The 24,797-nt window shown below is 49.9% G+C and overlaps 3 protein-coding genes across 4 annotated transcripts; all 3 read right to left on the bottom strand.

Moving 5' to 3' along the window:
* Positions 1–518: 518 nt before the first annotated feature.
* RHOG (ras homolog family member G) lies at positions 519–10,810 on the bottom strand. Its single transcript, XM_053457930.1, has 2 exons — positions 10,716–10,810; positions 519–1,171 (listed from the first exon to the last, which is right to left on the bottom strand). Exon 2 carries the CDS (start codon positions 1,140–1,142, stop codon positions 567–569), a length of 576 nt encoding a protein of 191 aa, XP_053313905.1. The 5' UTR covers positions 1,143–1,171; positions 10,716–10,810; the 3' UTR covers positions 519–566.
* A 6,645-nt stretch (positions 10,811–17,455) lies between these two features.
* Positions 17,456–20,766, bottom strand: PGAP2 (post-GPI attachment to proteins 2). Its single transcript, XM_053457929.1, has 6 exons — positions 20,653–20,766; positions 20,005–20,206; positions 19,259–19,502; positions 18,889–18,989; positions 18,513–18,621; positions 17,456–18,186 (listed from the first exon to the last, which is right to left on the bottom strand). The coding sequence occupies exons 2-6, from the start codon at positions 20,197–20,199 to the stop codon at positions 18,059–18,061; spliced, it is 777 nt and encodes a 258-aa protein (XP_053313904.1). The 5' UTR covers positions 20,200–20,206; positions 20,653–20,766; the 3' UTR covers positions 17,456–18,058.
* Positions 20,767–21,850: 1,084 nt separating this feature from the next.
* TAF10 (TATA-box binding protein associated factor 10) lies at positions 21,851–23,966 on the bottom strand. Of its 2 annotated transcripts, none has more exons than XM_053457927.1 (5): positions 23,768–23,966; positions 23,124–23,281; positions 22,873–22,937; positions 22,552–22,666; positions 21,851–22,344 (listed from the first exon to the last, which is right to left on the bottom strand). In XM_053457927.1, the coding sequence occupies exons 1-5, from the start codon at positions 23,928–23,930 to the stop codon at positions 22,255–22,257; spliced, it is 591 nt and encodes a 196-aa protein (XP_053313902.1). In that variant the 5' UTR covers positions 23,931–23,966; the 3' UTR covers positions 21,851–22,254. The 2 variants fall into 2 exon arrangements, with proteins under 2 accessions (XP_053313902.1, XP_053313903.1); XM_053457928.1 differs by having other exon boundaries at positions 23,774–23,966.
* Between the last annotated feature and the right edge of the window lie 831 nt (positions 23,967–24,797).

Genomic DNA, 24,797 nt, shown 5'->3' with positions numbered 1-24,797 from the left:
GCACCTTTAAATGAATTCCAGTGACTCTGGATAGGCGGCTTAGAAGCTCGTCGAGAAGCCATATTTTTTACGGAAATGTCTCTTATTTTGGAATTTTTTCCACCAAAACCCAGAACCTGCCGGCAGATCGGCCCCTCCGGCCCCCGTCTAATCGCCCGTTTCACTCAAACCTTAATCAGTCGTCGGTCTCGTCTTAGATTCGGGAGCCGTATGTCTATCCCATGCATGTTTAATACCCTCACTGTATTACCCTCTACCACCTCTGCCGGGAGGCTGCTCCACTTATCTACCACCCTTCCAGTAAAGTAAGGTGGCATTTACCGGCATGGTCCCTGAGCCCAGAGTGATTTATGTTACTGCAGATCTAGAACGCATTCTGATTTCATAACTCCGTGTACCGGCGAAGACGTCACGACGATGTCCGCAAGTTCTCGATAGCTGTAGAAAAGGCAGTAGTAGCAGAGAAGCAGCGCCCGTCACCGTTGGTCCGCGTGTGTCCGTCGCCACCAGGACCGGATTAATAGCATAAAACGGCATAAAGTTAAGAACGTAGCGGTAAAATGTAATCACAGGATAAAGCAGGGCTTCTTCTCCTTGACGGGGGTGGGGTAGAGGACGGCGCGCACCGACTCCATGAACACCTCCTTGATCCCTTCGTGGTTGAGCGCCGAGCACTCCATGTACTTGACGGCGTGGATCTGCTTGGACAGGCTGACGCCCTGGTGGTAGGTGATGGGCAGCTGGCTCTGCTCCTTCAGCTTCTTGATGACGTCGGGGTTGTTGCGCAGGTCCTTCTTGGTGCCCACCAGCAGGATGGGCACGTTGGGGCAGTGGTGGCCCACCTCGGGGTACCACTTGTGCTTCACGTTCTCGTAGGACGGAGGGCTGGCGATGGAGAAGCAGACGATGAAGACGTTGGTCTGGGGGTAGGACAGAGTCCGGAGCCGGTCGTACTCCTCCTGGCCGGCCGTGTCCCAGAGGTTTAGGCTGACAGTCCTGCCGTCCACCGTGCTCTGGGCGCTGTAGTTGTCGAAGACGGTGGGGATGTACTCCTTGGGGAAGGCGTTGGTCGTGTAGCAGATCAGGAGGCAGGTCTTCCCGACGGCCCCGTCCCCGACCACCACGCACTTAATGCTCTGCATCCTGTCTCGCTGGCCTCGATTTCAGCAGCCTGGCAAAAAAAAACAATAAAAAAACAGAAAATCAGGTACTTCACTTTACTGAAATGTTGGCAGATTAGTGGAACCGCCTCCCAGCAGAGGTGGTAGAGGTTAATAGAGCAAGAGAATAAAAAAATGAGTGGGATAAGAAGTCCAAGGACTGATTGAGGTGTAATTAACAGAAACCACTAGATCAGGCACTTTACCCTTATTCCTCCCCATTAAATGACACTTCCATCTTGTTAATATTATCCCCCCCCCCCCCGGTGAAAGCTGATTGGCCCTGGCAGTCGTTTTAAGGGTGGAGACCAGGTTTAAAGGGGGCAACATCAGTCCCAAAATACCCCCCTCCGGTGGCCCGACGTCCAGCCATTAATATCATGAAGCCCCTGAAAGCGTTTCCCGCCGGGGGCTCCGTGGTAACCGTCGCTTGTGCCGTCGCCGGCCGGTCCGTGGTGCTCGTTACTGATGTCGGTGATCTTGCGTCACATCGGTCTTCCCGAAACGTTTTGCCCGTAAAGCTGAAGTAATCCGGAAGCTCCCCCGGCAGCCCCATCTCCCCCGGCCTCATCCTTCCTCTTTTTGGTGAATCGGCACGCGGGGCAATTTCGCCTCCTCATCAGCATTTCCTGCCCTGTCACAGGGGCATTCGTTGGCCCCTTATCCAGAAGCCCCAGTGACGGGCAGCTTCGGAAGGTGGAAGCACATTTAGGATCACTTTTATTGCATAAGATGCCCCCAGCAGAGGCAGATCGCCACTTCCTTCACCTACCTGCCCCGCCCTAGCACCGGCGGCGTCTCCAAGGCCGGGCAAAAGGGGGCAGCAGCCTGTGGGTTGGCCACAACAAATGGCCCTTGGGCCTCACTAAGGTGGCTGGAGGGTAAGAGACGGAGGGACTGGAAACATTACTGGAGGCTCCGGGGAGGTCTCCTGGGTCTCAGGGAGGGCCGGAAAGAACCCCGGACCGGCCCGGGTCTGGCCCTCGGTGACGTGCGAAGGTCTGCGCATGCTCTGCTGATCCATGGTGCCCGAGAATTCCGCCACGGAACCTCCCTGGAATCTTCCTTTTCTTTGGGTTCCTTTGATGTTCCGCGACTTGTGTTTACCCCGTCCTGTACACAAGGATTCAGGAGGAAGGCGGGGAGCCGGTACCCGAACATCGAGTAGAACTTCCCCTCCTCACCCGGCCGCCGGTCTCTGCCGATATGTGAAGCGGAGGCAATAAAATCACCTGAAAACCATCTCTACTGGTCTGCCCTCAATATAACTGACCCCTTGCATGGTCCATCCCTTCAGACTGACTCCATTACTGGTCCATCCATTCAGACTGACTCCATTACTGGTCCATCCCTTCAGACTGACTCCATTACTGGTCCATCCCTTCAGACTGACTCCATTACTGGTCCATCCCTTCAGACTGACTCCATTACTGCTCCATCCCTTCAGACTGACTCCATTACTGGTCCATCCCTTCAGACTGACTCCATTACTGGTCCATCCCTTCAGACTGACTCCATTACTGGTCTATCCCTTCAGACTGACTCCATTACTGGTCCATCCCTTCAGACTGACTCCATTACTGGTCCATCCCTTCAGACTGACTCCATTACTGGTCTATCCCTTCAGACTGACTCCATTACTGGTCCATCCCTTCAGACTCACTCCATTACTGGTTCATCTCTTCATACTGACTCCATTACGGGTCCATCCCTTCAGACTCACTCCATTACTGGTCCATCCCTTCAGACTGACTCCATTACTGGTCCATCTCTTCAGACTCCCTCTATTACTGGTCCATCCCTTCAGACTGACTCCATTACTGGTCCATCTCTTCAGACTCCCTCTATTACTGGTCCATTCTACTACAATAACCCCATCACAATGACCCCATTACTTGTCCCTCCAGTTACGCCGACCCCATCACTCCCATCTCTCTCACTATGCTGTCTTGCGCTGTGGCTGCCCGAGTGGCCGTCGGTGAGAAATGACCAGGTCAGGACCGGTGGGACGCTTCCAGTTATGGCCTCAATTGAAACTCCGGGAGGATTTTCTTCTCACACTCATTCCATACATTCCCTGAAGCCCATGGAGCGGGGGCTGGGTGACAATTCTTGGAGTATAATATATAACGTTCAGGGAGCGGGGAGAGAAGAGAGAGATGGGGAGCCATGGGAGAGAGAGAGATTGGGCTGAGAAGAGAGAGGGGAGATGGGAGAGAGATGGGGAGAGAAGAAAGAGAGAGACGGGGAGAGAATAGAGAGACGGGGAGAGAGAGAGAGACGGGGAGAGAAGAGAGAGACGGGGAGAGAGAGAGAGACGGGGAGAGGAGAGAGAGACGGGGAGAGAGTTGTTTAAATAAAGGACAGGAGGGAATTTATTTCACTAGAGGGTCAGAGGCTGAGATGGGATGGAGGGAAGTTTTACTTTACTGAGAGGGGAGGTAGATAAGTGGACCATCCTCCCAGCAGAAGTGGTAGAGGGTAATATAGAGAGAGGGGGTAGGCATATGGCTCCTGAATCTAACACTAGAGGGTCAGAGGCTGAGATAGGATGGAGGGGAGTTTTTCGTGACTGGGGGGCTGGCTGGGTATTATGGGATTTGCAGATACAGCTCCTGGGCCGTGTCAACATCATCAGCTTAATAGAAGAGAAATAACTGAATGGGGAGGAATAATGCTGCAGATCCTGAGAACAGGAAGTTGTGATGCTGCTCCCGAGGGATCCCCATAAAGGGCGTGGGGTTAATATGTTTGGTGTGTCCAGCTGTGAGTTCCCCTTCATTCGGGGTCACATGACCGAACCTGGGGGCCTTCCTAAACGAGGCTCTTGAAACAATTAACCCTTTAATAGCCCATTATGCAGATTGTTGGTAGTTATTTGCCAAACATGTTACCCAAATGCCTCTAATACCGGTCGTCATGGAAACCTTGACTTGTCATTATTTAAAGATTCACTTCATTGAGTCACCTGCATTCAAGCAGGGAGATCACCCATAATATACTGGGGGCAAAAGCACCAACTGGGGGTCTTATATATGATCCCAGCGGGTGGTGGGGATAATAGGAAGGAGTCAGACTGTGTGACCCCGAGAATCTGCCCCTTCACCCTGAGAGTCCCACATCCCCCCGCGCCCCGCAGTAATGGGGTCTCCGCAGTAATGGGGTCTCCGCCGGCCTCTCCTTCCAAGACCGGAGATGAAACAATTTAGGAAATTAAAGCAAAGACAGTTACACACATTCTCAACCCGCCAACAGCCCTACATTTTCTGAAGCAGTCCTGACAACAACAACAATGCCCTGATTGTCCACAGAAAGATCCATTCCAGAACCAGCCGGCAGATCGGCCCCACCCGGCCCCCGTCTAGTAGCCCGTTTCTCCTGCTGTAAAGACTCAAACCTTAATCAGTCGTTGGTCTCATCTTAGATTCAGGAGCCGTATGTCTATCCCATGCATGTTTAATGTATTACCCTCTACCACCTCTGCTGGGAGGCTGTTCCACTTATCTCGGGAGATTTTACCCGCAGTCCGCTTTTCCTGCGGCAGAGATATCAGCATGCGCCGCTGTGTATTTATTTGGAAACTTCCTGCCGGGGATCTCAAACAATCGTCCCGATCGCAGGAAGCGCGGAGCCGCCGACATGAAGACGATTCTCTCTAATCATTATTATTATTATTTACTATGAAGGCTGCAGGAGAGGGACTGGGAAGGCGAGCTCAAGGAACATGGGAGGTGTTAATGTGGGAAGAAGACATATCTGCGACATCACGTTATAATGTATAGATAAATCAGTGACCGGCCCCCTGTATAATGTATAGATAAATCAGTGACCGGCCCCTGTGTAATGTATAGATAAATCAGTGACCGGCCCCTGTATAATGTATAGATAAATCAGTGACCGGCCGCTGTATAATGTATAGATAAATCAGTGAACGGCCCCTGTGTAATGTATAGATAAATCAGTGACCGGACCCCTGTATAATGTATAGATAAATCAGTGACCGGCCCCTGTATAATGTATAGATAAATCAGTGACCGGCCCCTGTATAATGTATAGATAAATCAGTGACCGGCCCCCTGTATAGTTAAATCAGTGACCGGCCCCTGTATAATGTATAGATAAATCAGTGACCGGCCCCCTGTATAATGTATAGATAAATCAGTGACCGCTCGAGATATTTATTATTATTATATATTTTTCTATCTTATAATATCATTATTATATATTGTATCAGCTGACAAGAAGCCCCACCTTGAAAAAACTGCATCGCTGGTTGCCTGAGCTCACTACACAGCTGGCACTCTAAGGGTTAAAGAAGCACTTTAATTGATTTGTTTTACAGGTTATAAGGACGGGATTAGTTATACGGGGGAGAGTATATAATATATAATATGAGGAATATACAGGGATATAACGGGTTATAAGGACGGGATTAGTTATACGGGGGAGAGTATATAATATATAATATGAGGAATATACAGGATATAACGGGTTATAAGGACGGGATTAGTTATACGGCCGGAGAGTATATAATATATAATATGAGGAATATACAGGATATAACGGGTTATAAGGACGGGATTAGTTATACGGCCGGAGAGTATATAATATATGATATGAGGAATATACAGGATATAACGGGTTATAAGGACGGGATTAGTTATACGGGGGAGAGTATATAATATATAATATGAGGAATATACAGGGATATAACGGGTTATAAGGACGGGATTAGTTATACGGCCGGAGAGTATATAATATATAATATGAGGAATATACAGGATATAACGGGTTATAAGGACGGGATTAGTTATATGGCCGGAGAGTATATAATATATAATACGAGGAATATACAGGATATAACGGGTTATAAGGACGGGATTAGTTATACGGGGGGAGAGTATATAATATATAATATGAGGAATATACAGGATATAACGGGTTATAAGGACGGGATTAGTTATACGGCCGGAGAGTATATAATATATAATATGAGGAATATACAGGATATAACGGGTTATAAGGACGGGATTAGTTATACGGGGGGAGAGTACATAATATATAATATGAGGAATATACAGTATATAACGGGTTATAAGGACGGGATTAGTTATACAGCCGGAGAGTATATAATATATAATATGAGGAATATACAGGATATAATGGGTTATAAGGACGGGATTAGTTATACGGCCGGAGAGTATATAATATATAATATGAGGAATATACAAGATATAACGGGTTATAAGGACGGGATTAGTTATACGGCCGGAGAGTATATAATATATAATATGAGGAATATACAGGATATAACGGGCTATAAGGACGGGGTTAGTTATACGGGGGAGAGTATATAATATATAATATGAGGAATATACAGGGATATAACGGGTTATAAGGACGGGATTAGTTATACGGGCCGGAGAGTATATAATAAATAATATGAGGAATATACAGGATATAACGGGTTATAAGGACGGGATTAGTTATACGGCCGGAGAGTATATAATATATAATATGAGGAATATACAGGATATAACGGGTTATAAGGACGGGATTAGTTATACGGGGGGAGAGTATATAAAATATAATATGAGGAATATACAGGATATAACGGGTTATAAGGACGGGATTAGTTATACGGGAGGAGAGTATATAATATATAATATGAGGAATATACAGGATATAACGGGTTATAAGGACGGGATTAGTTATACGGCCGGAGAGTATATAATATATAATATGAGGAATATACAGGATATAACGGGTTATAAGGACGGGATTAGTTATACGGCCGGAGAGTATATAATATATAATATGAGGAATATACAGGATATAACGGGTTATAAGGACGGGATTAGTTATACGGCCGGAGAGTATATAATATATGATATGAGGAATATACAGGATATAACGGGTTATAAGGACGGGATTAGTTATACGGCCGGAGAGTATATAATATATAATATGAGGAATATACAGGATATAACGGGTTATAAGGACGGGATTAGTTATATGGCCGGAGAGTATATAATATATAATACGAGGAATATACAGGATATAACGGGTTATAAGGACGGGATTAGTTATACGGGGGGAGAGTATATAATATATAATATGAGGAATATACAGGATATAACGGGTTATAAGGACGGGATTAGTTATACGGCCGGAGAGTATATAATATATAATATGAGGAATATACAGGATATAACGGGTTATAAGGACGGGATTAGTTATACGGGGGGAGAGTACATAATATATAATATGAGGAATATACAGTATATAACGGGTTATAAGGACGGGATTAGTTATACAGCCGGAGAGTATATAATATATAATATGAGGAATATACAGGATATAATGGGTTATAAGGACGGGATTAGTTATACGGCCGGAGAGTATATAATATATAATATGAGGAATATACAAGATATAACGGGTTATAAGGACGGGATTAGTTATACGGCCGGAGAGTATATAATATATAATATGAGGAATATACAGGATATAACGGGTTATAAGGACGGGGTTAGTTATACGGGGGAGAGTATATAATATATAATATGAGGAATATACAGGGATATAACGGGTTATAAGGACGGGATTAGTTATACGGCCGGAGAGTATATAATATATAATATGAGGAATATACAGGATATAACGGGTTATAAGGACGGGATTAGTTATACGGGGGGAGAGTATATAATATATAATATGAGGAATATACAGGATATAACGGGTTATAAGGACGGGATTAGTTATACGGGAGGAGAGTATATAATATATAATATGAGGAATATACAGGGATATAACGGGTTATAAGGACGGGATTAGTTATACGGCCGGAGAGTATATAATATATAATATGAGGAATATACAGGATATAACGGGTTATAAGGATGGGATTAGTTATACAGGGGGAGAGTATATAATATATAATATGAGGAATATACAGGGTATAACGGGTTATAAGGACGGGATTAGTTATACGGGGGGGGGGGAGTATATAATATATAATATGAGGAATATACAGTATATAACGGGTTATAAGGACGGGATTAGTTATACGGCCGGAGAGTATATAATATATAATATGAGGAATATACAGGATATAACGGGTTATAAGGATGGGATTAGTTATACGGGGGGAGAGTATATAATATGAGGAATATACAGGGATATAACGGGTTATAAGGACGGGATTAGTTATACGGCCGGAGAGTATATAATATATAATATGAGTAATATACAGGGATATAACGGGTTATAAGGACGGGATTAGTTATATGGGGAGAGTATATAATATATAATATGAGGAATATACAGGGATATAACGGGTTATAAGGACGGGATTAGTTATACAGCCGGAGAGTATTTAATATATAATATGAGGAATATACAGGGATATAACGGGTTATAAGGACGGGATTAGTTATACGGCCGGAGAGTATATAATATATAATATGAGGAATATACAGGATATAACGGGTTATAAGGACGGGATTAGTTATATGGGGGGAGAGTATATAATATATAATATGAGGAATATACAGGGATATAACGGGTTATAAGGACGGGATTAGTTATACGGCCGGAGAGTATATAATATATAATATGAGGAATATACAGGATATAACGGGTTATAAGGACGGGATTAGTTATACAGCCGGAGAGTATTTAATATATAATATGAGGAATATACAGGGATATAACGGGTTATAAGGACGGGATTAGTTATACGACCGGAGAGTATATAATATATAATATGAGGAATATACAGGGATATAACGGGTTATAAGGACGGGATTAGTTATACGGGGGAGAGTATATAATATGAGGAATATACAGGGATATAACGGGTTATAAGGACGGGGTTAGTTATACGGGGGAGAGTATATAATATATAATATGGGGAATATACAGGGATATAACGGGTTATAAGGATGGGATGGGGAGTATATAATATACAGCATTTTGGGTTAATAAATAGATTATTATATAATTTACTATGTTACACAAATGCCGCTCTCTCAGTATTCGCCAACTTCCTGTCTCTCGTGAACCGTTAGAAATCTGCGAGAGGCAGATTCGGGGTTAACACCCATCTCTTCTTCCTGTCGGTTCAAAGGGTTCCTTAGTAACTGGTTTAACCCTGTGAGTGCTGGCGGGACCCTATAGCCCTCGGTGGCTGCGCATGCACTGGGCGGTATTTTGGAAGAAACATGTCATTGTTAAGGGTTTTTCACGTGTCCTTCGTTAACCCTCTCAGTACCAGCGGCAATGAGTCTTCAAGCAGTGAAAGAGTTAAAGTGTAATATGACAAAGTGTGTCTGAGGGCATCTGGTACAAGAAGGGTTAAAAGGTCCCGATTCCTCTGTGTATGTACAGCACCCTCTCAGACATATACTGTGGCGCAGTACAACATGGATAGAAGCCATAGGCAGAAGCTTAACCAGAAGAGCTGACAATCTACGTCTCCCGTGTTATGTTCTGGGAGTCACTGGATTGGGGCGATTGGGGGTCTGCTTTGGATCTGGACGGCTTCTCTCGGTGGCCCGGAGGGCTCTACTTATTCAGAACTGCCCCGGCCAGGGGGCTTCACACCCCAATTCCAAAATTCCACCTCTGACCCTACAAAACCAAGTGAACGTCGCACGCGCATCCTCAGCTGAGCTCACACTCACAACCCTCACATATCAGCTCACACTCACAACCCTCACATATCAGCTCACACTCACCCATCAGCTCTCTGTCACCCGGCTCTCTCTCTCTCTCTCTCTGTCACCCGGCTTTCTCTCTCTCTCTCTCTGTAACCCGGAGCTCTGTCTCTCTGTCACCCGGAGCTCTCTCTCTCTCTCTCTCTCTGTCACCCGGCTCTCTCTCTCTCTCTGTAACCCGGAGCTCTCTCTCTGTCACCCGGCTCTCTCTCTCTCTCTCTGTCACCCGGCTCTCTCTCTCTCTCTCTCTCTGTCACCCGGAGCTCTCTCTCTGTCACCCGGCTCTCTCTCTCTCTCTCTGTAACCCGGAGCTCTCTCTCTGTCACCCGGCTCTCTCTCTCTCTCTCTGTCACCCGGAGCTCTCTCTCTGTCACCCGGCTCTCTCTCTCTCTCTCTCTCTGTCACCCGGCTCTCTCTCTCTCTCTCTGTAACCCGGAGCTCTCTCTCTGTCACCCAGCTCTCTCTCTCTCTCTCTGTCACCCGGCTCTCTCTCTGTCACCCGTCTCTCTCTCTCTCTCTCTCTCTGTCACCCGGCTCTCTCTCTCTCTCTCTGTAACCCGGAGCTCTCTCTCTGTCACCCAGCTCTCTCTCTCTCTCTCTGTCACCCGGCTCTCTCTCTGTCACCCGGCTCTCTCTCTCTCTGTAACCCGGAGCTCTCTCTCTCTCTGTAACCCGGAGCTCTCTCTCTGTCACCCAGCTCTCTCTCTCTCTCTCTGTCACCCGGAGCTCTCTCTCTCTGTCACCCGTCTCTCTCTCTCTCTCTCTGTCACCCGGAGCTCTCTCTCTGTCACCCGGCTCTCTCTCTCTCCACTCCCGGTGCGGTAACCCGACTCACCGCTCATATCCCGGAGCCGCTCCTGAGATGTCCGGCGGGTGGCGGCGGGTCCGGCGGGTGGCGGCGGGTCCGGCGGGTGGCAGTGGGTGCCGCGGCAGAAGCTTCGGGGTAATAAGCTGCGACTTCAGGGCGTTTCTGTGGGAGAGTCAGAGAGACTTCGGCAGGAGGAAGTGAGTGAGAGGAAGTTCGGAGGGGAACTGGAGAGCGCAATGAGCCGGGGAGCACCCCCGGAACCCGGTCCCCCCGGAACCCTGCACCCCCTGCCCGGGGCTCTGCACCCCCAGAACCCTGCACCCCCTGCCCGGGGCTCTGCACCCCCAGAACCCTGCACCCCCTGCCCGGGACTCTGCACCCCCGGTACCCCGAGACCCTTGGATCTCTGCACCCCCGGTACCCCTAAGCCCACTGCCTGAGACTCTGTACCCCCGGAACCCAGCACCCAATGCGCGGGACTCTGCACCCGCCGGTATCCCGGTACCCTGAACCCCCTGCCCAAGACTCTGTACCTCCGGTACCCTGAACCCCCTGCCCGAGACTCTGCCCCCGCTTGTACATGACTACATCCCCGGTCACAGGTAGCCGGGACTCGTATACGTGCGGATCGGCTCCGTTTCTATTGGCGCCTCCAGTGATCCTTCGCTGTATTATTATTATTATTATTATTTTTACGATTAATTATGATTATTATTACAGCGCATCTGCATTCATTTGTGTTTTCTGTGATAATTATCTCTATTAATGCTCGTTGTACAGCGCTGCCGCGTATGATGGCGGTATACTAATCGTGTTGCCGTGAATGTGCCGCCTGCGCCCGTTTCCACTGACGCTGTTTTTCTGCGTGGGGGTAAAACATATGTTTGAATTTCCTGCATTTATGCAAAATAGGTTCTTTTTACCTAAAACCATTTATACGGCTGCTGGAAACGTCCTCGGTTTGCAAAAAGACCCCAAAAAACATAATTAAATGAATTATTGTTTTTGTTTAAAATCCACCTGATAATGGAGGCGGCAGGTGAAAGAATGGTGGAGGCGGTGGGCTGGAGGGTGAGGGAATGGTGGAGGCGGTGGGCTGGAGGAGGAATGGCAGAGACGGTGGGCTGGAGGGTGAGGGAATGGCGGAGATGGTGGGCTGGGGGGTGAGGGAATGCCGGAGGCGGTGGGCTGGAGGGTGAGGGAATGGCGGAGGCGGTGGGCTGGAGCGTGAGGGAATGGCGGAGGCGGTGGGCTGAAGGGTGAGGGAATGGCGGAGGCGGTGGGCTGGGGGGTGAGGGAATGGCGGAGGCGGTGGGCTGGAGGGTGAGGGAATGGCGAAGGCGGTGGGCTGGAGGGTGAGGGAATGGCGGAGGCGGTGGGCTGGAGGTTGAGGGAATGGCGGAGGTGGTGGGCTGGAGGGTGAGGGAATGGCGGAGGCGGTGGGCTGGAGGGTAAGGGAATGGCGGAGGTGGTGGGCTGGAGGGTGAGGGAATGGCGGAGGCGGTGGGCTGGAGGGTAAGGGAATGGTGGAGGTAGTGGGCTGGAGGGTGAGGGAATGATGTTTCTGAGCAGAATAATCCTTCTTCCTCCAGAAAAGGATAATTTCGGTTTCAGCAAACAATGAACACGAGGTAGCATCTAACGTGCTGGCGCTGATCCGAGGAGCGAGACCAACCCGAACACCTAAAGGCACCTCCAGCCACCATGACAGCCATGGAGGATAACTTGTCAGAAATATCTCTGGCCCTCCACGGGAGCACCCAGTGACTGGCTTCTATCAGTCCAAGCAGGGACATTACATCGTATGGCCGTATATTCCATTCCATTTTATTATATAACAGTATGTTCTATTACATTACATTATATTACATTATATCACATTTTATTACCGGTATATTACAGTATATCACATTATATTTTCACATATTATATTACATTATATTATATTACAGTATATACATTACATTATATTATATCACAGTATATTACAGTATATACAGTATATTATATCACAGTATATAAACTTAATTATATAATATAATAGTATTTCATTATATTATATAATAGTATTTAATTACAATATATTACATTATATCACAGTATATTACGTTGTATTATATCACAGTGTATTACAGTATATTACAGTATATTACCTCATATATTTTAATATAATGTGAAATACTGTAATATAATGTATCACATTATATTTTATCAAATATTATTACAGTATTTCACAGTATATATTATAGCATATTACATATCATATCACATTATATGACATCACAGTATATTACATTATATTATATCACATTTTATTATATTACGGTATATGAGATTATAATATATTACATTACATTATATTGCATTACATCTTATCAAACCATATCACATTATATTAATTAAATGTTATCACACTATACTATGAAAGTATATTTTATTACATTACATAAATGGTGGAGGCTTAAACATTGTGGGAATTAAACAGGCATGGGATAGACATAACGCTTTCCTCACTATATAATACATTATATTATATGACATTCTATTATATTATTTAATATATCAATATACCATGATATATTATATTACATTTTATTATATATTACATTAAATTATATTGCATTATATTATAGCATTAGATTATTTATGACATGATATATTATATTACATTGTATTATATATTACATTAAATTATATTGCATTATATTATAGCATTAGATTATTTATGACATGATATATTATATTACATTATATTTCTTTTGTTATATTACATTATGTTATATTACATTATATTATTTATTTCACTATATTATATAACATTATATTACATCATATTATGAAATGTTATTTTACACAATATTTTACATTTTATTATATAGTATTATATTTAAAAAAGTGATTCATGCGCTTATGGTGATCAAAAATAAAAAAAGAAAATATTGAACCCGTTTCTGACGGCAAATTCCTTTGATAAACCGACTCATAAAAAGGAGAGAAAATAAAACATGGAAAAAACATATAGTGCAGTATTCTAGAAGTTCTTATTAGTGATAATTATGCATCAAACGCACTCACATTTGCCCAAAAGAAATCAGACACTTCAGGGGATCCTGTAGGAACTTCCTTATGTAGAAGAGACTTTTGAGACCTCTAGTAATTGCTCATAATAAGGTAAGAGCAAAAGAAAAAGGACAAAGAGCAACACAATAGTGAAATATTGTATGAAGTCTTGATTATGTAAATACGCATCTGATGCACTCACGTGTCCACTGCACTGGTAGACGCCTAAGACAGACTAAGACAAACCGTAGAGGCTCGCAATCTATTATGATATTTTATATCATATTACATTCTGAAGTTGCCGGGGCAATAGAATATGGAGAGAAATACCCCATCATTAGATATTCCTCTGGCAGGTGGATGGCTTTCAACTTTTGGCACTGAAAGGGTACGAGTATGTTTACTCTCCGGCACTGAGAGGGTTAAGGGTAGCATAGAGGGTTATATGCGGCATTAAATATTCAGTGGCTGAAAGGGTTAAGTGCGTTCCGGGTGTGGGGGGGGGATTTGGGGTTCAGACCCCGTTTTCTTTCTATTTGAATAAACGGTCGCCGCTCCGTGTGTTTTGCATTTGGTGGCAGATAACGCTGCTGGAGGCAAATCAGGGGAAAGGGAACTGAACAGCGACTGGTCCACAGAGCTCACAATCACCCTGGGCGGCCGCAGAATATTTAAATGCCACTGCCCCCTCCCCCCATGGGGCACATGCGTGTGCAGCTTATGTGCCCAGTAACTGGGACCCAGGCCATGATGGGCCAGTCACGGGACGGGGCAGATGGGTAACGCAGCGAACATCCCTCTGAGGGGTTAATGTGCTGGGTGATTGACAGCTTACTCTCAGGGTGAATGGGCAGATTCCCAGGGTTTTTACCCCAGTCTCAGAGTGAATGGGCAAATTCTCTGGGTATTTACCCCAGTCCTAGGGTCTTGGGGGGGGGGCAATGGGTAAATTCTTCTGGGTTTTAACCCCAGTCTCAGGTTCCAACACAGTTAGCCAAGAGACAGTTAACGCTTCGCTCCCCGGGACAGACCACTGCACAGTTAACCCTCTGCCTCCCAGAACACTGTTTTGTTATGAAGTGCAGGGTGGCAGGAGAAGTTCTGGGGCAAAACCATCAATGAGTTCATTGGTTCCCGTGGTGATTGCACATCAGCCCAGAATTTAACCCAACGTTGGCAGGACTGAAATGCCGGGAAGGCAAAGGGTTAACGTATAAAGGTCGTCCCATCCATAGCTGCTCCACGGAGCGGGTACACGGCAGGGGGGGGGGCAGATGTGTGCTGTATACATCCAGGGGGCATAAAACCGGTATCCTAAATCTAACAGAAGATGTTTTATTGGTAAAGCCAGTATATATGTGGAACAGCCTCCCAGCAGAGGTGGTAGAGGGTAATACAGTGAGGGAATGTAAACATGCATGGGATAGACATACGGCTCCTGAATCTAACGACTGATTAAGGGTTGAGTCTTTCCAGCAGGAGAAACGGGCGACTAGACGGGGGCCGGATGGGGGCTGGGTCTTTATGAATTGCCCACGAAGAGACCTCTGAGGCCTCAAAGCTTACGTAACTTTTCTTTTTTTTAAGTTGATTGAATAAAAGGCATTAACTTCGGCTAAAGACTCCATTTCCGGTAGGGATGATGCTGCCGGTGCCGCTATCAAACACCGCCCCCTGCTGGCCATGCCGGCACCATTACCATTTATTAGGGACCAGTGTTCTCCCTGGAAGCGTGTCCTGCGCAGGGGAGGAGGGTATAATAATTATTATATATATATATATAGCGCCATCATATGCCACAGCGTATAACAAACACCTCTGTGTGTGTAAAACGCTGCCGGTTGCTCTGAACGCCCTGGAGATCTAACCGCAGTTCCGTGTAACCCCAGACAGACTCCATGATGCTCAGGGCTCGGCGGGGGGGCGCTTCCAGGACTCCTCGGTCTTCTTCACGCTGAAGATGGCTCTTACTGGCTTTGGCGGTGTGTTTGGGGTCTGCTGCAGACAGTAGTCGGGTGCATGAGGGTCCTACTGTCTCCTGCCAATGCTGAGCGGATGGCGCTGCTGGACATCTCTTGATTGTGAAGGGCAGTTAGAACGAAGTGTCTCTCATCCGCTGGCCGCCCGCTGCGTCTGTTCTCCTCAGCAGCGCCTGTTCTCCTCGGCAGCGCCTGTTCTCCTCGGCAGCGCCTGTTCTCCTCGGCACCGCCTGTGATCCTCGGCACCGCCTGTTCTCCTCGGCACCGCCTGTTCTCACCAAAAGCGCTTCTGGAACCCCGGCTGCTCGGGAGGGACGTTGCTGGTGCGGTGTAACTACCTTGGGTGTTGTTGCTGTGCTGGGTGTCGCCATGGTGAATGACCTTTGACCTTGTGAGTGTGTTTGGCTGCTCCTCACTCAGGTTTATTCCTCCTCCACGGCTGTTTCAGGGTCAGTTTGTGTTTCATACAAAAAGGCCCTCAGCGAGTGAGACGGGAAACAGAGGACTGAGTGGGTGAGTGAGTGAGTTGGTACTCACTGGAGACAAATGTATCGCCCTCACTCACGAATGAGGAGAAAGACGAACCATCAGCCAGGATAAAAGTCAAAGCAGTTATTATTTCTGAAAACCCCTCAACATCTCCACAGCAGGCGGCGATAAAGAAAAGACTTATCCTGGCTGATGGTTCTACTTTCTCCTCATTCATGAGTGAGGGCCGATACATTTGTCTCCAGCGAGTACCCACTCACTCACTCCTCTGTGTCCCCGTCTCACTCACTGAGAGCCTTTTTTATATTCATTGTTGCTGCCTACAGCGTGGAGTCCGCGTTATAAGCAGCTCCGGCGATATATATCAGGTTGTGTTTCATGCCTGAGCATGCGCGAGGGACCCCAGAATTACTGATACCGGGAGGTTTAAAAATAATTAATAATCTCATGAAACTTTAGAACATTTTTCAATCTTTGAATCAAATCGTTAGAAATAAAACCCCTTCGCTGAATATTCTCCAACTGAGCCGTTCCACTCACAGCCTAACGTATCGAAAGCGTAAGCAAACTGCCCCACCGCCTGTCTACAGCCCACCGGTGTGGGGCAGAATCCAGTACGATTTCCACGCTGCTTTATCAGGTATTGAATGACTTACCCTGCACCCTGCATAGCCTCCGACTCATGTGCCCCCTATACACACCCTGCATAGCCTCCGACTCACGTGCCCCCTATACACACCCTGCATAGCCTCCGACTCACGTGCCCCCTATACACACCCTGCATAGCCTCCGACTCACGTGCCCCCTATACACACCCTGCATAGCCTCCGACTCACGTGCCCCCTATACACACCCTGCATAGCCTCCGACTCACGTGCCCCCTATACACACCCTGCATAGCCTCCGACTCACGTGCCCCCTATACACACCCTGCATAGCCTCCGACTCACGTGCCCCCTATACACACCCTGCATAGCCTCCGACTCACGCGCCCCCTATACACACCCTGCATAGCCTCCGACTCACGTGCCCCCTATACACACCCTGCATAGCCTCCGACTCACGCGCCCCCTATACACACCCTGCATAGCCTCCAACTCAGACGGAGGTTCCCAGCGCTGTGTTTGGTTATTAAAGAGTTAAATTCAGCAGAAGGCCCGATATCACGCAGATTAACCCCTTCATCGCTGGCGGATTGTAAAGAAAGCATTTTATGCAATAAGAGAGAAAAATAAATAGTGTTTTATAAAAAATAATGACATTTATTACCGTATTATGAGAGGGGCATCGGGAGAGGCGGCCCCCGCTCCGGTCGGTGTACGAGAATAGTGGGAGTTGTAGTGATATATGGGCACGTTGGGGGGGGGGCACATAATCTGTTTTCTGGATACATCATGAAGAAAAGTACTGATTAAGAGATTTCTACCCAGAATTTACACTTATTCCTCCCCAGTACATTTAAAAGGTGAGTCTTACGCTCTTTGTAAAGATACAGAATCTGGCTGGGAAGCGACGCTTGCCCTGTGGACCCCCGGCCCGTGAGACCCCCAGACTGTGTGATCTCTCGCCGATCCGTTCCACCCGCTCTGCCTGTCCAGGAATGTAAACAGAAACCCGCCGGCCGTCCTCCCAAAGCCAGGCAGGCACCCGAAAAAGTCCATGAATAGTAATCAGCACCCGCGCCCAGGGGCCCCGCACGGGGGCCACATCCTCTTCACGTGGCAGACAGTAGAACCCACCGTGACGGTATTCCGCGAGCCATGATTCGCACCGCAGAGCCGCGCGGACAGAGGGGCCGCCCATCCTCCGGCTCCCCCCGTTATTAGGCGAGAAGTCCGCGGCTCAGATCCGCTTCTCAGAGGAGGAGGCCACCAGCAGGTCTTTTGTCTCAAAGTCCCACCAGGCCGTCATGTGGAAAGCCATGTTGGAGAGAACGACCAGGTACTCGAGGAAGGCGAAGACCGTGTACACTGCAGCAGGAGACAGCGTGTGTAAGCGTGTGTAACGAGCACATACATGACCAAACGTACCGGAGCCCGTTTATAACCCACAAGCTGCCGTGCAGCCAACATCCTCCGGCCCCACAGGACTCCTCTGCATTACCCCCCCCCCTCCACGAGGCATTATCTGCCATCAGGGGCCACACAGCTATCACATGACTATACATACAAACTGCCCCGATTCCCAGAGGAAAAAAAAAGCGAGAGGAATAAATAGTTCCGGACAGAACGAGAAGGCGGGGGAGGGTAACAGAGAGACGGCCCCTTGGGACAGCCCCGCGGCGGCGCATGCTCACCTCCTGGCTCGCAGCGCGCGTTGTGCCGATAGAAAGCCGCCAGGGAGAGCAGGAACGTCGCCAGATTAAAAACCCAAAGCCGCCTCTTCCAGTAATACGACCTCCGCTCCTACAGACACAGGAGAGAGGTGACTGCCACGAGCCAGACCACAAGACTACCGAACATCTGGAACCCGCCGGCAGATCGGCCCCCATCCGGCCCCCGCCTAGTCTGCAAAGACTCAACCCTTAACCAGTCGTTGGTCTCGTCTTAGATTCAGGAGCCGTATGTCTATCCCATGCATGTTTAATCCCCTCGCTGTATTACCCTCTACCACCTCTGCTGGGAGGCTGCTCCACTTATCTACCACCTTCTCAGTAAAGTAAAACGTATTACCTCTGCACTTAACCTCTTGGATTTCCCGCAGATGCTGACGGTCAGACACATGTAACTCAACGAGGAAGCCATGAAGCAGACGAAGGCGATCTGGTGGATCCCTGTAAAGACAGGAAGAACACGGAACCGACAGGCAGTTAACCCTTTGAGTAGCACCGGGGGGGGCATGGGTTACATCACATCGGAATCCCGCGGTCAGCCCGAGCGGGGCGTTGGGAGCCGCTTCCTGCTGTCTCCCCGCGGAGCGCCCGGTATTATCACATATCTGATCACCCCGGGGAGAAATAACGGTACAATGACTGAAATCCGGGAGCTTTTGCGGCCGCTGCTGGGTGTCCGGTCAGCCGGGGGGGGGGGGTCACCGTCTTACCCTTGTCCTCGGTGGACGACACGTATGTGAGGAGCAGGAGGCAGAGGATCTCGGACACGTTGAGGAGGAAGTTGACGTTGCAGCGGAGGCGGCGGTTGGGATGGAGGCCTCGGTAATGCTCCAGATACGCGAAGGCCACGAGTAACCGGGGGGCCGAGTGGATGCCGATGAAGAAACGCCACACGTACCTCTGGGGGGTCTCCCCACCGATGGCGGCGCTGATGGAGGGCAGGTAGTTGGGCACCTAAGAGAAACACGACGTATAAACGCAGAGGGGACCGGCTGCCCGTCTACCACTCCCAGCACTGACAGCCAGTCACAGAACTGTTACAGGGTCTCACCCTCTCCGTCCCTCAGTCTGTCTGTCTGTCTGTCCCTCCGTCCGTCCCTCAGTCTGTCTGTCTCTCCCTCCGTCCGTCCCTCAGTCTGCCTCTCCCTCCCTCCGTCCGTCCGTCTGTCTCTCCCTCCGTCCCTCAGTCTGTCTGTCTGTCCCTCCGTCCGTCCCTCAGTCTGTCTCTCCCTCCGTCCGTCCCTCAGTCTGTCTCTCCCTCCATCTGTCCCTCAGTCTGTCTCTCCCTCAGTCTGTCTCTCCCTCCATCTGTCCCTCAGTCTGTCTCTCCCTCCATCTGTCCCTCAGTCTGTCTCTCCCTCCGTCCGTCCCTCAGTCTGTCTCTCCCTCCGTCCGTCCCTCAGTCTGTCTCTCCCTCAGTCTCTCCCTCCCTCCGTCCGTCTGTCTGTCTGCTCACCCCGCAGTGAGTGGCCGTCGTCTCCCTGAAGTTGAAGATCAAAGACCAGAAGACGCAGAAAAGGAACCCGAAGAGAGGACAGCAGACGGTGCCCACGGCGAGCGCGGTGAACCTCAGCCGGACCAGCGAGCCCCCGGGCCGCTCCAACGAGCCCCCGGGCCGCTCCAGGGGCAGATTCACTGGGAGCTGATACATCCTGCACCTGGAAGGGAAGCCAGAGAGCGGATCGGGTGAGAGGCGGGGCACAGGAAGCGGGCGGAGCCGACACAGCACTAAGCAGACTGCGCCCAACACACAGCAACAGACAGAAGCCTGGGGCAAATTATAGCTACGGACAAGACACTCCCCTCCAGGGGGCAGCCCTGATGCTGTCATACGAGGTGTGTGTGCGCCGGCTGTGAGGTCATACGACGCGTGCACGTGTGAGGTCATACGACGCGTGTACGTTTGTGCTGGGACCGTGGGGGCTGGAGGTTTGCAGACGCTCAGGTTGTGGACTGCCTATGCCGACAGTTGTCACCCCGTGGAAGACCTCGGTCTGGGGCCCGGCTGCACATAACCGGGTCAGGGGCCAATACCAGGGCTTAGCGAGCCCTGCCCATTTAACCCCTGCAGCTCTGTGGGCGGCAGCATGTGTACAGCACTCACCCTGGGGTAGAGCGGGGCACAATGTACCCTCCGGGGGATCAAGCGCTGTAGGGAGCCGCCATCTTGGTACACCCTGGCTTCAGCCCTCCCCCGGATATCCTGCCCCGCTCCCTCCGATCCTCCATGCGTAACTGTGCGACCGGAAGCCAATTCCTCCCCGCGTAGCGACATCCGATACAAAATCAGCCAAAATCCCATCCTGGTCCCGCCCCAACCTGTTACGGGACAGCGCGATTGGTTGGTGCGTGTGACGTCACCCGGCAGGTACACTGTGGCCGGTCACGTGCGACGGAGAAACCTGTCTGGAAATAGTAAAAACGCGGCCCCGGGTGTGAGGCGCCCTGTACCCGGAACCGACCGCGGGGGCAGCTATCACACATTATACATCATACATGTACGTCATACTGCTCGGAGTCGCGGGGTTTGGCCCCAATCTCAGGGTGAAGGGGCAGATTCTCGGAGCTGCCTCCTTCCTCTCCTGCACTGCGATCATATCCAGTCTTCCTAACACTAGACTAGAGGCTGAGAGGGAAAGGAGCTTTATTTTACCGAGAGGGTGGTAGATAAGTGGATCAGCCTCCAAGCAGAAGTGGTAGAGGGTAATACAGTGAGGGTATTTAACAAGCCTCCGGTGAGAGCTGCATCGCTCTGCGTTAGGCATGCGATAAATGACGTCACGTGTAATAACCGTGGACGCGGTAAAACACGGCCGCAGCTCCTCACGGGCCGCCCACCGACTCCTACGGGAAGCCTTCCGACGGGCAACGGGTTTCACCGCTAAACTCGCAAAGGGCGGAGCTGGGGCCCCCGGGGGCCGTTACATAAAATGTCATGTTCTGTTGTATCAAGGGGCAGGAGGCCACACCCACACGATGTTTAACCCTCTCAGCGCACGTGGCCCCAATATACCAACTATGTCTCTCCTTCTGGGGTCCCTTTCCAGCCGCTGATTGGCAGATCCTGTGCCCACGGCCTGGGGCCCCGCTAATTAATTAACCCCTTCATTAAAGCCAGCCTGAGGACCTCAATACAGGCGAGGGGCGCTCCTTCCAGCCACTCAGGTGGGCATTTTGTGCCGATGACCGGGGGGGGGGCATTTTGTGCCGATGACCGGGGGGGGGGCAGTCCATGCCGACGGCCCCGTCTTTTGCCCCATCCTCCCCCACAACCTCTCAGTCCTCAAGCAACGAGATGAACATTTTGTCAAATAAACTTTATTTCTGTAACGCGGTGAATCTTAATATTTACATTTTCACTCCCCCCCCAACAGGAGAACCCCATCAACAAACAACAGCAACTGAATCCAACAGGAAAGGGTTAATAGCCTCCCCTCCAATGGCGCCCCCTACAGATAGACCGTCCCCTCCGAGGGGGGGGGTTATAACACAAACCTAAGGCTGGGGGGGGATCACGGAGAAGCCGTTGGGCGACTGATAAAACGCGAAGCTCCACCAGTCGCTTCCTTCTGTGTAACGGATCCCAAGGGGCCGGCAGCCTCCTCTCTGAACACAAAACCACCCCTGCTGTGCGGCCGCTCCGGCAGGAACCTCGGGATCTCATAAAAAGTCTGGTGCGGCGCAGGATGCGAGCGGATCCCGGGGCCTAAGTGAAATAGTGCGGTTTCTTGACGTTGATGCCGTACTCGGCCAGCGCCGGGGTCAGGTCCTCCATGGTCAGCGTATACTTCTTATCCTGCGGGTCACAAACGGGCAAACCGTGAGCACAGCACACACCCTGGGGGGGCACTGGCATACCCCCCCCCCGCACACGAGAACTCAGAATTAAATGCCCCAACTCAGCCCCCCCCAACCCCACTAATTCAACAGGGAGCCAGCCAGGCGGGCCCTCGGTAGCCCCACTATAGTTAAGTGGCCCCGTCGCACGCTCACCGCGACCCACCTTGCTCTTGCTGCGCGAGCTGCCGGAGGCCGTCCCCTTCATCTTGCAGTGCTGCAGAGCATCGTTCGCGATGTCAGAGATAAACTTCTGAGCGGCCAATGAGATCAGCCGGATACTGAAAGAAACAGCGGAGCAGTCCGGTGACCGCGATACATATACATACACATATACATACATATATATATTCAGAGGGCAGGGTTCTGGAGCCGGAACGGCCCAAATTAATGGGGAGGAATAAGCATGCATATCCCAAGAGGAAGTTCAGACGGCTGCTCCAACAGTCTACAGCGCATCAGCGAGCAGCGCGGTTAATCTACTCACATCCGCGGATCGGAAGCCTCGAAGCCGGCCCTGTTCAGGTAATATCCGGTCACGGCGTCCGGGATCTAAAGAAAAAAAAGCTAAATTAACAAGAAACCGCAGCAAAAATAATGCAGAGAATTCTAAAGGGCTTCATATATCGTCTCAGGACATTCTCATTTACTGGGAGGGTGGTGGATAAGTGGGACGGCCTCCCGGCAGAGGCGGTAGATGAAACGCGTAGAGGACGGTTTAGGGCGCCCCTCACTCACCGTCGGCGTGTAATCTTCCAGCTGCATCAAGAAGTCCACCAGCGGAGTGCTGGAAATGACAGGCTTGATGTCCCCGTTGGACGCGCCGGGGGGCAGGTAGACCCCGTTAGACAGAGATCCCTCGGAGGGCGCCGCGCTCGCTGCCGCCGACACGGGAACTGAAACAGAGCAGAACGCAGGCTCAGGAAGACAGCGCCGGGACTGCTGCGAGCCAGCGCCGGGACTTCTGGGAGCCAGCGCCGGGACTTCTGGGAGCGCTGGTGCCAGAGTCACCGGGATATTGGGAAGGAATGCTCCAGAAGAAGGCGCGTAGCAGCCGTTACCAATCACATAACTCACAACCGGACCTCACCGGAGAAAAGGAACGGGGCCGGAGCCGCCTATACGGTGCCGTTAAAGTAACTTAACAGCCGGGGTCAGAAGACAAGGTGACCCACATTACCGACCCCCGTGTGAATCCCATCACCCCTCCCCATATCTCCCGCACAAACCAATCACATCACTCCAAGCCACCAATACTCCGACTGCCTCACCCCGGGATCTTCCCTGGTAACCCCCCAGGCGTTACCCCCATTCCGCCCCCGCCTCCCAAATCCCCCTCACTGCCCTCTGCCTGCCCAGCTGCCCCTTTCCGCGAGCATTACCCTCACCGCTCGCCCTGCGCTCCCCCGGCTCCCTTCCCGGGATGCCCGCCGCGGGGCCAGCTTTGGGAATGCTGGCAAGGTTGGGTTTGATGTCGAGGGGCGGCCCGGGCTGCGCTGGGGGACCGGGGGTCTGCGGATCTTGGGCTGGTTCCGTCCCGCTCATTCTTAGACCTCTGAAAACACAGCTACTTCCGGTCCTCACGAAACTTCCGGCAGAGAAGCGTCCAAACACGCAGCGTCACTAAGCCCGGCCTCCTGTGTGTTCCAATCGAAACATGGCGGCCACTATGTTAAAATGATGGGCACTGGTTGGCGCGCCAGGTGGTGTGATCGGTGTGGTGCGTACAGTGCTCAGCCTTTGGGCCGCCCTGGTAATAGCAGGAAACGAAGGCGAGAAATAAACCTTTTCTGAGCAACAGAACCAAGTTCACCTTCTTTTAACCCGATCTCGTCTTCCCTTTTTAAGCCTATCCCATGCATGCTTAAATTCCCTCCCTGTGTTACCCTCTACCACCTCTGCTGGAAGGCTGCTCCACTTATCCACCACCCTGTCAGTAAAGTAAAACTTCCTTCCATTCCATCTGAGCATCTGGCAGACCCAATGTAACAGCTTGCATTTAACCCTTAGATTGCCAGCTACAAATGTCTTTTTTGAAGCGCGCCCCCCGGCAGCCGCCCCGGACTGACGTGGAAGAAAGTAAACGACTAGAACCCCAGGAGACATTTATTTCTTCGCCGCACCCTCCGTCAGCCAGACGGATGAGAGTGATAGGAGCTGAGGCCGACTGACGTGGAGGGGCAAGAAGCTGCACTCACAGACATGTTTCTTCTACATTTATGATTCTTTAGCATGACTATAGCGTGTAACCGCTCCTTGCCTGTGTTACACTGTGCTGTGTGGTAGATAAGTGGAACAGCTTCCAAGCAGAAGTGGTATAGGCCAATAGAGTGAGGGAAATCTTGTAAATGACCCCTGCCTTACCAGTCTGCTGGCGTCTAGTGCTGGTTAGGAGGCATCTGTTACTAATAT

This window comes from Spea bombifrons, chromosome 2, assembly GCF_027358695.1.
Source record: "Spea bombifrons isolate aSpeBom1 chromosome 2, aSpeBom1.2.pri, whole genome shotgun sequence".
NCBI classification, from domain to species: Eukaryota; Metazoa; Chordata; class Amphibia; order Anura; family Pelobatidae; genus Spea; species Spea bombifrons.
The sequence above is the reverse complement of the archived record's forward strand: the minus strand, read 5'-3'. Positions and strand labels throughout refer to the sequence as shown.